The 13,286-nt window shown below is 36.0% G+C and overlaps 1 protein-coding gene across 2 annotated transcripts in view; it reads right to left on the bottom strand.

Annotated features, from left to right (window-relative positions):
• Rab6a (RAB6A, member RAS oncogene family) overlaps positions 1 to 13,286 on the bottom strand; it is a 34,412-nt gene that overhangs the window by 8,233 nt on the left and 12,893 nt on the right. Inside the window, exons 2-5 of one of the 2 annotated variants that reach the window (XM_021166103.1) lie at positions 6,028 to 6,086; positions 4,219 to 4,272; positions 2,908 to 3,013; positions 838 to 949 (exon numbers count right to left, since the gene is read on the bottom strand). In XM_021166103.1, the coding sequence (XP_021021762.1) occupies positions 838 to 949; positions 2,908 to 3,013; positions 4,219 to 4,272; positions 6,028 to 6,086 (331 nt within the window). Of the gene's footprint in view, positions 1 to 837; positions 950 to 2,735; positions 2,842 to 2,907; positions 3,014 to 4,218; positions 4,273 to 6,027; positions 6,087 to 13,286 lie in introns of both variants that reach the window. The other variant, XM_021166102.2, reaches the window with a different exon arrangement.

Below are 13,286 nucleotides of genomic sequence, written 5' to 3'. Positions count from 1 at the left end.
TGTGAGCCACCATGTGGTTGCTGGGATTTGAACTCTGGACCTTCGGAAGAGCAGTCGGGTGCTCTTACCCACTGAGCCATCTCACCAGCCCCCAAGACTACTTTTCAATTATACTAAAAATTCAATTTTATTTCTGCCATTGAGCAGAAGTAGGCTTAACATCTGCACAATTCTTTACAAATAAACTACATCACATTTTAGTTAATAGCATGAGTTCATCACCTGAATTTCAATATCCAACTCATGAATGAATTAAGTAATAAATAAATAAATAAATAGTAAAAGCTTTACTTACTAATTAAACAGTGTGGCCAAGACTAAACCAGAAAGCATAAAGAACTCTGAAAGCCATTCACAAAGAAGCTACAGTGAATGTTAATATACTTTGTATCTTCTGACTTGAATGAGCTTTGCGCATTCGATTAAGGTATTACAATTAAGCTGTTCATACTCAGTTAAATCTGTAACCACCACACAATCAAAAACCACACGAACACACAGACCATACTGCTGAATTATAATGAAATTATGTGACTGTTTAATTAGAAACTACAAGTATGTGTGTCTAATCATTAAGAACATTTTTTTTTTAAGTGTAGTTATTTTGGGTAGTCTGCTCCACTTATTAAACCTTAAAAATTATAAAATATTTGTTGGCTTCATGTGTAACAATTCTGTAAAAGAGTTGTGCATGGGCTTACACAAAAGAAGTTTAATTTTTATACTTATATTTCAGGTACCACCCTAAAAATAAAATGAAATCTCTCCTTTTCAAAAGCATTTTTGGTAAACAAACATATTTAACTCAGAAGCTAAACATTCAAAGTTATTTCATACCTCTTATCAGCAAGATCTGTTTTATTTCCTACTAGCATGATGATGACATCACTTCCTCTCTCTGTTCTGACATCATCAATCCATTTTGTAGTTTGCTGGAATGAGTTAACATCTGGCATTGAGAGCAGACAGAGGGATTAGTGTTACTGAAAATGCCTCCCCCAGTGAAGAACACTTCCCACAAATACCCTAAAAGAGGGAAGGGGGACAGCACATTAAGACCCCATTTTTAATGTGCCTACAATGTAACTCCATTTTATCTAATTACAACTGTCAGTGATCTAAACGAGTCTGAGGAAAATAAAATCCTCAATGTTCATTTTGGAGAAAAGTTTTTTTCTTGACAATGACCAAACTATTGTTAAGCACTACATAATTATAAAAACAAAAAGTTTTCTGAAATTTAAGGACAGCTACTGCAGATAATATGGTGTTACATTGCCACAATGCTTTTTTTGATCATTTATACTAATACATACAAAACATGACAAAGAAAGCATTTCCAAAGTATGTCAGCCAGGAAGTCCCAACACATCCAGAAAATCCATCAAGCCTTTCTATAGCTTTCAACACCACTGTGCTTGCATTGCTTACTCAGTTTGTGATCACTTTAACCTTATTTTAAAAATCCTTTCTTCTGCTTCTACTACCTCTTCTGGGATTAAAAGTATGCGCCACCAGGCCTGGCTCTTACATTTGTTTTCTATTAGAATCTATGTGAAGAAACCTTAACTTAATTAGTTTGATATACCAGGCTCACTTCTAACTGAAGTCACCCTTTTTAGTAGTATTTTAACCACATTTGTGGAATTTTAAAAAAAACCATGACAAACTTCACTTGCTTTGGTTAAAGTAAACACAAACACTTTAAAGCTGCAAAACAGGTCAATGCATTATAATGAAAATTAATTTTTTAAAAACAAGTAGCAACCTGAAGTAAAGCTGCAAGAGAAGACTGCTAAAGCACACATCCAAAAAAGGTTTAAAAAAAAAGAAAAAGAAAAAAATATATCTCAGAATGTAATCTAATTTTGCCACTGTAATTACTGTTTAGTAAGACTTTTGGCTGAGTACACAAAATGTCTATTAATATTATGACTAGTCCAAATGAGTCACCTGTATGTGGTATTTTTATAGGAGTCCAGGCTTTCCTATAAATTATGGACTAGTGTATGAAATGATGTTAAATATTGCCTCACAAGTGTAATAAAACAATTTATAAAGAATTCCAACCAGAGAGCACTCACCAATACTCCATGGGAATTTATAGTTACTTAAAAGACCAAAGGCATTCAGGTTTTGAAAAAAGAAAGAAAAATCATCTTTCATTCCCCATTAATTTTTTTTCTTGGAGAAAAATGAAAGTGTAATTTGTTAACAATAAAGAAAAATAATTCACAAAATGCACATATTCAAGCAAAAATGGCTAACAGAAAATACACATTATGCTTCTGTTTTTCTCTCTATAAAAGAATGACTACAAGAGGGAAGCAGAGAAAATGCTAGCTGGCAGAAACTTTTAAAAGCCTCAACACAAGCCATGAAGGATCTGGTAAACTTGGAACAGGCTTAAATAAAGATTATCTTTGAAATCTGAGATAAATTAAGAAATAATATCCCTTTAACTATAATTATGGGATAGTTTATGGATAAGAGGATACTCTGAAATCCTTGAAATAGTATCCATAACTGAATCCAAAAGACAGTGAAAACCCCAGCACACAGACGTTGAGCGTACTGGTACAAACAGAGAGGCAAGGATTTTTGCTATTCTGGGATACAGTTTGCTATGATAAAATGTTTTTCATGCCAGTAAGGAAAACAAGCACAAGACAAACATGCATGCAGCTAGGCTAAAGGTTGGAAATAGATTAGAAATGCATAATCCCCCCACTCACTTGTGATATCATAAACAACAACTGCCACAGTGGAGTCACGAATGTAGCTAGGAATCAAGCTCCTGAACCGCTCTTGACCTGCTGTGTCCCATAATTGCAATCGCACCTAACAACAAAATCAGTCAAACAAGCGAGAAAAGTAAGAAAGGTCAACCCATTGCAGTATACCTACTTGTGATATCGTAAACTACTACGGCTGCAGCAGAGTCACGGATGTAACTGGGAATGAGGCTACGGAAACGTTCCTGACCCGCAGTATCCCACAGTTGCAGCCTGATCTGTGGGATGGGAAAAAGTAAATAAAAAAAAAACAAAACAAAAATTCCAAAAAAATAATACTTAAAAAAGTGTTTTTCTTTTTGTAACATGAGTGGTAGACAACTCATGAAGAGGTTTAATGTAGAGGAATGAAAACAACATTAAAAAACTCCTTTCTGAAAAGGGAGCAGTAGTACAAACTTGTTTGTTTTGAAGGTATAATCACTGAAAATGATTTGCAAAAGATTTCACAAAATAAATAAAGCATTCCCCAACCCTCCCTGTAAGTTTGAGTCTCAGTGTCTTCCAAATGATCAGAAGTAGATGGTTGATGTTCAAATACTGAGCATAAGAGAGAATGAAGGTAAATGTTAATGGAAACATCAAGCTATCAGATGACCGTGAGCATGAGTCTATGATTACTGTTTTGTTTCTCCTACACATTTGTGCCCAGACCATTGTAAATAATGGGGGAGAGGATAGAAAAAAGAATCTTACATAAAAATGTTCTTTACTTTTTTCCTGCCACATCCACATTATAGAAAATCCTAAAAATAAGTCTTCTTAGCCATACAAAGCAGTTTCCAAGCTCAAGTTTTAAGAAAAGCTATATTACATACTATATTAATCCAACCCCCCCATACTTCATAAATAAGAAAAATATTAGAGATGTTTCACATTTTGGGTGCATTAAGTTATTCACAGTTTAAGTGATGGTAGATATCTCTTCAAGGAAGAGTGGGCTAAATATAATTTTTTTCAAAGAAACACTCAACAACATGGAAGATTAAAAATAAGACAGATTTCTCCCCATTTAATCACTGTTACACATTCTATTCTGACAAAGAAAGCCTTTAAGTTCACATACTATAAAATCTTTCTGAATGACTTGACTTACTGTTCAAAAACTAAAATTTCTTCATGAAAATTCCTTTAATTCTCTTATACATCTATCTGTTGTCCTTTTTATTTATCAAGATAGTAAAAAAAAGTCTAAAGACATTAGGAATTTACAAACTAATTCTGACTTTCTTGCTTTGAGCGTTAAATAGAAATAATAAATCAGACAAAAAAAAAAAAACCAAAAAAAAACTCCATAGTAAATTTTTTCAAGACCTGATTTTGGTAATTTTGCTAAGCACTTCTCATACTGACTAAGCTGTGATCCTAGTTTTCTAGCCTGAAGTGTTGCAGAAAACTGCACACTGAAAACAACATTACTCACGGTTCTATCCTCCAAGTACATTGTTTTTGATAAGAAGTCAATGCCAATTGTTGCCTATAAAACAAAACAAAAGAGTTAGCAAGTAATAATAGTTTGGTGTAGCCAGCAGTTTAGGATAACAAACAGGATTTATGAATGTGAAAGAAATAATAAATACAGACATAACAACACTTTGTCAAGCAAGAATGAACATGTCCAATGTTAACTGTTTCCATGTACTAAGCACAAACTCTGTGTTGGAGACTAATTCCTTTGGGCCCTTTATGTGATCAACTCTCACCCTCATTCATGAAGGATAACTCATTCTCATAACAATTTTTCTCATTACATAGAGAACAGGACAATGGGGATTTTTATATGGTTTTTTTGTTTGTTTGTTTGTTTTGTTTTTGTTTTCGAGACAGGGTTTCTCTATATAGCCCTGGCTGTCCTGGAACTCACTCTGTAGACCAGGCTGGCCTTGAACTTAGAAATCCGCCTGCCTTTGCCTCCTGAGTGCTGGTATTAAAGGTGTACGCCACCACGCCCGGCTATATGTATATTTTTTACCAGGATATTCAAATATCTGAATACAAATCTTAGCCCGATTATCTTAATGTTCCCCAGTAAGAATGGCTTTTATCTATCTATCTATCTATCTATCTATCTATCTATCTATCTATCTATCTATTGTATTATGAGTACACTGTAGTTGTCTTTAGACACACCAAAAGAGGGTGTCAGATCACACTGCAGGTGGTTGTGAGCCATGGTTGTTAGGAGTTGAACTCAGGACCTTTGGAAGAGCAGCCAGTGCTCTAAACCACTGAGCCATCTCTCTAGCTCAGAAGGCTTTTATCTGTCCCAACAACAATTTTATGAATTTTATCTTGATGCAAACATAACCATGCCTAAACTTCCTACATAATGGTTTGTTCTGGCATCAGAGACAGCCAGAGACCAATAAATATGACTTCCAAGGAAACATAATTCTTCTAGTATGGAAGTAATATATTAAAGAAACAGATTTTTTTCTTTATCTTTCAGTGATAAGCATCTCCTATGATCCAAACACAGTGTAAAAATACTATGTGCCTGGTTAAATAATAAAGACTTTTAAAAGGTAAAAACTAGGAGGGAAAAAAAGGTGGATATTAAGGAAGTCTATTTTAAATAGGAAGATAAATTAAAGTAACTGGACATGGGGGCTCAAGTGACAGCCAGCAGTTAAGAGCAGCTCTTTTCCAGGAAAGCATGTTCAATTCCCAGCCTTCACTTGGTGCTAGTCAACCATCCATGAATATAGTTCCAGGGGATCTAATGCCCTATTCTGATGCCCACGGCACAAAGCATGCACATACATACATGTAAGCAAAACACCCACACATAAAATAAAATAGATCTCATTTTAAAAGAAAAAGGAAAAAAGCAGCTATGTGTTGGCATGTCCCTCCCTGCTTACAATCTATTGACAAATTATATGAACTAGCTAGTCCATTGTAAGTTTCCCATCATGATGGCCTAAATTCTCTTATGTCATAAGCTAAAATAAATTCTCAAAAAGAAATCTCAGACTTGGATAAGTTGTCTATTAAAAAATTCTAATATCATTTCTAATTCCCTCTCAGATGACAGCAAAAATAATTTTTCAATAGACTTTGAAAGAAGTAAACTGACTAATAAGGTTATGACTATGGACAAGATCATTTATGTTTTATATAAATTACACATTATACAAAGCACTTTTATATCTATGGCTGCATGTAAATGAATGAACTTCATTCCTCTTAACATTAAGAGATAAGCTATGAATTGGCAAAAATAAAATACCTGATAGGTGTTGTCAAAACTGTCATACATGAATCTGGTGATCAAGGACGTCTTTCCAACTGAAATGAAAAAGAGAGAAATATGCTTAGTGAACACATTAAGTACATTAGGTTCCCAGGCATTGTTCAAAGAATTGCAATTAAGTTAAATGGAAAATATATTCAATGGTTTTATCCAAAGTTTGCTGACAGGACTGTCTCATTAACAGATAACGGGTTTTTTTTACACTAAAGGTACAGGCAAGTATTTAACTAAAAGCTGAGGAAAATGAAGAGATAGGATGGAACAAAATAATGTTGATATTGCAAATTCACAAAAAGCAAAAGCAGGTATTACTTGGTAACAATGGGAGGTAGAAAAGAACAAACAAAACAAAACTCATACCATCTCATGCTCAATTTGTTTAGTGAATTAAATCCATAGGAGTAAAAAGACAAGCAGTGCTGCAAATGGGTTACAGGGCTTTAAGAACTAATTTTTTTTTTAAATAAAAACTTCTTAATAAAAGTACACTTTCTTTTTTTTTTTTGTTTTTAATTTATATGAGTACACTGTAGCTGTCTTCAGACATTCCAGAAGAGAGTATATGATTCCATTACAGATGGTTGTAAGCCACTATGTAGTTGAGTTCTTTGATGGGTTATCAGGGCTTTAAGAACTAGACTGTTGTGGGACATGGTGTCACACGTCTTTAATCCCAGCACTTGGGAGGCAGAATTTCTAAATTCAAGGCCAGGCTGGTCTACAAAGTGAGTTCCAGGACAGCCAGGGCTATACAGAGAAACCCTGCCTCGAGAAAAAAAAAAAGAACTAGACTCTAGTTCTCTATGAGTATACTGTAGCTGTGTTCAGACACACCAGAAGAGGGCATCAGATCCCATTACAGATGGTACCACCATGCGGTTGCTAAGAATTGAACTCAGGACCTCTGGAAGAGCAGTCAGTGCTCTTAACCACTGAGCTCTCTCTCTAGTCTTACAATCCAATTTTTGCTAAATAGCCCAGGCTGGCCTTAAACTTCTGGTCATTCTCTTGTCTCAGTCTCTGGTGCAAGGAATTATAAGCATGTGCCAATATGTCTCATTATAATTCAACTTTGCATTGGAATTTTTAGGAAAAACCAGCTAGACTGATATAGTGAAATACTGGGAATGTCCTTACTAAGGAGTACATTCTCCAAGAACAAGAACCACATCTAATAACTTTTCTATTTTTCTAGTCACTTCACATAGATTCTAATACAAAACAAATTTAAGAGTGAGGTAGACTTGTTGAGTTCAAAGCCAGTCCAGTCTACAATGAGTTCCAGATAAGCTAAGGCTACACAGTGAGGCCTTGTCTTAAAAATATCAAAACAACAAATAAAACAAATGTAATAATTCTTTAAGTTAGGAAGGAACCAGGTTAATAAACTTCTCAAATGCTCTCCAAAATGTAAATATTTTGGGCCAAGATAAAAAGTCACACCCAGTATTGACATTTTAGTATAATTTTAAATGAGTTTTGTTTTCTTTTAAAAAATATTTCAGCTTAAATTATGTGTATATGTGCCTACACACGTATAGGGAGGATATATGCATATAAGTGTGGGTACCTACACAGGTCACAGGCCACAATCTACCAGAAACTGGAGTCACTGGTAATTGTGAACAGCTCAGAATGGGTGATGGGAACTGAACTCAGGTCCTCTACAAGAACAGTTATATATTCTTAAGCACTGAGCCATTCTCCAGCTCCAAAAGAAATTGTTTTGTTTTTTGAGACAGGGTTTCTCTGTGTAACCCTGGATGTTCTGGAACTCCCCCTGTAGTCCAGGCTGGCCTCGAACAGAGATATGTTTGCCTCTGCTTTCTAAGTGCTGGGATTAAAGATGTGTACCACCACACCTAGCAAAATAAGGAATCCTTAACAACATGTGTAAGACCTCAATATTCAATACAACAGAATACTCAGAGAAAAAAGAACAACAACAACAAATCTAAATAAATGGAAGGCTATATTAACTAGCTGGTTGCCCTTCTAGAAGAGGTTCGATACCCAACACCTACATGGTGAATCTAGTTTCAGGAGATCTCTTTCTCTTCTGAACTCTGCAAGCCCCATGCATGCACTTGGTGCACAGATATACATGTAGGCAAAAATACACACATGAAATAAGTAAGTAAATAAATAGATAAAAAAACAAATAACTAATGCTAAAAGACTCCAAGTCACACACAGGCCCTGTTATAGAAGCTTTTTGAAAAACTACTAAATCAATCCTTAAATTTATTTAGAAATACAAATAATTTAGAATAGTTAAAGCAATCCTGATAGCAGTGAACACCTTCAAAACTGACTATGATAAACTACCAGAGTCCAGAGAGTATGATACTGAATACTGGCTTAAAGACTGAAAAGCAGATCAATGGAACACAACCAGGTCTAGAAATAGATAAAAATCTCCAGGCATTTGAATAAACATCTCTATCTCTCTGAGACCAAAACTCTACTTCCTCTGATTTACACCCTTCTCCAAAAGGAGCAGAGATCAGACTTTTATATTTTCCCTCAATCATAGCATCATAGTATCTCAATAGTATAAGAAAACTCAGAGTCAGGCAGTGGTGGCGCACGCCTTTAATCCCAGCACTTGGCAGGCAGAAGCAGGTGAATTTCTGAGTTTGAGACCAGCCTGATCTATAGAGTGAATTCCAGGATAGCCAGGGCTACACAGAGAAACCCTGTCTCAAAAAAACAAAAATCAAAAAACCCACAACAAACAAACAAACAGCACCCCCCCCCCCAAATAAACCAAAAAATTCAGGTTTTAAAAAGCATTTGTAGCGTAAAATGTTTCCCTGAAATGAAACAAGAGTATTTTGCCAAGCATGGTGGTGCTTGCCTTCATTCCCAGTTCTCAAGAGGCAGAAGCAGGTGGATGAGTCTGAAGCTACCCTGGTCTATACAGTGAGTTCTAGTACAGCCAGGGCTATATAAAGATCCTGTCTCACCCCCATTCCCCAATAACAGTATTTTATTACCACTTATGATAGTGTTGCACATACCAGATGTCTTAAAGAAACTTTTATTCTAATTCTCACTCTACAGAATTAGTGGGAAAAAAAATAATTCTTTTCTGCCAACTTTTATTTAGGGAAAACCTTTGATCTTTGTGTGGTGGTGCACACCTATACTCCTAGAACCCAGGAAGCAGAGACAAGAGGATTACTGCAAATTTAAAGCCACTGTGGTTTTCACTGTAAGTTCTAGGACAATAACACTCTGTCCAGTTCCCCATTATCCCTCGCACACGCATTTTCTTGTCCTTAATGAAAATCAACAAATGAGCTAGAGATAGTTTAGCAAGTAAGAGCACCTTTTGTTCTTATAGAAGATCCAGGTTCAGTTCCCAGCATCACACTGTGGTTCACAACCATCCCTAACTTCAGTCCCAAGGGCTCCAATGCTCTCTTTTGAACTCCGCAGGCAGCAGGCACACATGTAAAGCACCTCATACATGTAGGCAGAACACTCATACACATAAATATTTTTTTGAAGAAAATTAACAAGAAACAACTAAAAAAAAAAAACTAGACAATCCTGAAATGTTCAGAAATAAGGTTAATATTCATTTTTGCCCAAGCTGGGCTTGAAGTCCTTAACCATTCAGGTAGCTGGAACCATGGGTGCCTGCCGTAGTACTTACTCAGCTACATTTTGTTTTAATATAACTTTAGGAGAAAACAAACGATAATTCAGTCTAGCTCTATAGAAAATGGCTTACTGTGTTTTTTGAGACAGGGTCTCTCTATACAGTCTCGGCTGTCTTGGAACTTGTTATGTAGACTAGGCTGGCTTCCAAGTCTCAGACCTCTGCAGGTTTCTGCCTCCTCCCAGAGTGCTGGGATTAAAGGTTTGTGTCACCATATCCAGCTAATTTTTGTGTTTTAAAACTTCAGGGAATTTGAGAGGTTTAGTTGATTTCTGTTGCTGTAGAATTATAGCACTCAAGTGAGATAAAATAATGCAATGAAATTTATTTGCAGCTAAGTTTTTCTGCTGTGATCCCAACATCTCAGTCATTATTACCACAGAATATAACTATTACTACAGCATATTAAATGTAATACACTATAAAAATAGTTAAGAACAGAGATCATACAATCATCTTGGAAGATGCATTTGTGTGTGTGTGTATGTGTGTGTACAGAGGTGAACTTTAAGTGGCTTCCCCAATCACTTTCTATATTACTTTGACCTGTTTTATCAAGATTATTTATTGTGTGTATCTATCTATCTATCGATCGATATAGATAGATATAGATAGATAGATATCCCAGAACAGGTAGATAGATAGATAGATAGATATCCCAGAACAGGTAGATAGATAGATAGATAGATAGATAGATAGATAGATAGATAGATATCCCAGAACAGGTAAGTAGAGGGAAGAAAAGAAAGGAAGTCAGGGGACAACTTTTCAGGACCTAGTTATTTTCTTCCATTTTGTTTTTGAGGCAGAATCTCTTGTTATTTCTGCTGCTGCATTATTTAGCCCAGTTTCCTATTGATTCTGCGGTCTCCACCTTCCACCCAGTCTTAGGGATGAGGGCTTTACAGCTTTATACCACCTCATCCAATTGTTATACAAAATTTGTGAACAATTTCAGATTTTTATGGCTACTGCTTTTATCTACTAAGCCATCTCGCCAGCTTTACCATCTTATTTTTTGAAGCAGATCTGGAACTGACCTTTAAGGCTATGCTGGCTGGCCAGCCTAAAGCCCTAGGGCTCCTCGTCTCCCTACTTCCTTAGTGCTGGGATTATATGGGCACACCATGTCCAGTTTTTTGTTTTTGTTTTTTTAATTAAAAGAAAAATTTAGGGGGGGGAGGATACAGGGGACTTTCGGGATAGCATTTGAAATGTAAATGAAGAAAATATCTAATAAAAAATTGAAAAAATAAAAGGAAAAAAGAAAAATTTAGAACTCAGCAATGGTGGTGCATGCTGTTAATCCCAGCACTGGGGAAACAGAGGCAGGCAGATCTCTGAGAACGAAGCCACCCTGGTCTATATAGGGAGTTCCAGAACAGCCAAGGCTAAACAGAGAAACCCAGTCTCAAACAAACAAAACAGTAATACAAATAAAAAATATTTTAGAGCCGGGCAGTGGTGGGAGCACTTGGGAGGCAGAGGCAGGTGGATTTCTGAGTTCGAGGACAGCCTGGTCTACAAAGTGGGTTCCAGAACAGCCAGGAGTATACAGAGAAACCCTGTCTCGAAAACAAAAACAAAAACAAAAACAAAACAAAATAAAATAAATTTAGATTTCTTTTTTTTTAAGATTTATTTATTTTTTATTATATGTAAGTACACTGTAGCTGTTTTTGTATAGCCTTAGCTAACCTGCAACTCACTCTGTCCAAGCTGGCCTGGAACTCACAGAGATCTGCCTGCCTGTGTCTCTTGAGTGTTGGGATTAAAGGTATGTACCACCATTGCCCACCACCAGTAAACGTTCTTAACCACTGAGCTATCTCTATAGCTCGCCTCCTACTCACGGTCCAGTTTTTATGTATGTGCTGGAAACTGAACTCAAATCCTCATGTTTGAGTACTTTACCAACTGATCTACCTAGCTCTAGAAAAACATCTGACAAGGTTCAACATGCTTTCACGATAAAGTTCTGAAGAAATTAGGAAATTATCACAAAACAATAAAGATCATATATGACAAACCTATAGCCAATATTATACTGAATCTTCTGAAAATTTGGAATGAGACAAAACAGGTACCCACTCTGCCTGCTTAACATAATACTCAGTCTTAGCCTGAGCTACACAGTAAGACTGTCAATCCAGGCAGTGGTGGTGCACGCCTTTAATCCCAGCACTTGGGAGTCAGGGGCAGGCGGATTTCTGTGTTGGAGGCCAGCCTGGTCTACAGAGTGAGTTCCAGGACAGCCAGGGCTACACAGANAGGCCAGCCTGGTCTACAGAGTGAGTTCCAGGACAGCCAGGGCTACACAGAGAAACCCTGTCTTGAAAAACCAAAAAAAAAAAAAAAAAAAGACTGTCAAAAATAGACACTGGAATGGAGAGATGGCTCATTAGTTAAAGCAAATACTGTTGTTCTTCCTAGGACCTGAGTTCAAATTCCAGTAACAGACTGCTAAGTCTCCTGTAAGTCTTACATGCCTCTGAGTCAAAATGCCTCTGGCCTCTGTGAGCACATGCACTCATACACCCCAACCCACTCACAATTAAGAACAATAAATGTAAATCTTATTTTTAAAAATAAATCTACCCTAGCCTTAACTAGAGCAACAAGGTAAGAGAAAGATTATATAGAAGGGATAAAAGTAGGAAAGGTTGAAGTCCTTTCATAGATGACCAGATTTTATACTTAAAATGCTCTGGATGCTATAAAGTTATCACTAGATCTGATACTTTCAGTACAAGCATAAGATAGTAATTAATACACACATCTGTAGGTTTCTTCATACCAATAACAAATTTACTAAGAAGGAAGTCAGAGAAAATATTTTAATTAAATTTAAAAAAATTAAAAGAACAAACTGTTTTCATCTTTTCTATTTATTTTTATATGCACAGGTGTTTTACCTGACATATGTCTGTATAACACTAGCATGTGTGTTGCCCAGGGAGGCCAGAAGAAGGTGTTGGATCCCTTGTGACTGAAGTTACAGATAGTTGTGAACTACCATGTGGATAGATGCTGGGAATGGAACAGCCAGTACCTTAACTGCTGAACCAGCTTTCTACCCCCAACCCCTACCCCAAATTTTAAGTACCTAGTAATACACCTAATTAAGGAAGTGAAAGACCATCAATGAAAACCTGACCCTGAAAAAAGCAACTGAAGAAACTAGACAATGGAAAGACTTCTATACTCCTAGATTAGCAGAATTAATACTGTGAAAATGGGTAAATTACTAAATGCAACCTACAGAACTCAATGCAGTATCAATCATAATTTCAATGATATACTTTACAGAACTATTAAAGACAAACTATTCACATGGAAATACAATGGACCATGAAAAGCAAAAGCAACTACGTAGACAGAACAGTGCTAGAGCTATCATGATACTTACTAACATCTCAGATTTTTTTTTTTTGTTTTTTAGATTTTTTTATTAGATATTTTCTTTATTTACATTTCTTTTTTTTGATTTTTAATATTTTTATTACATATTTTCCTCAATTACATTTCCAATGCTATCCCAAAAGTCCCCCATAGCGCCCCCCAC

The sequence above is a fragment of the Mus caroli genome, chromosome 7 (genome assembly GCF_900094665.2).
Source record: "Mus caroli chromosome 7, CAROLI_EIJ_v1.1, whole genome shotgun sequence".
Lineage (NCBI taxonomy): Eukaryota > Metazoa > Chordata > Mammalia > Rodentia > Muridae > Mus > Mus caroli.
Note: the sequence above shows the minus strand (reverse complement) of the source record. Positions and strands in the feature narration are given on the sequence as shown.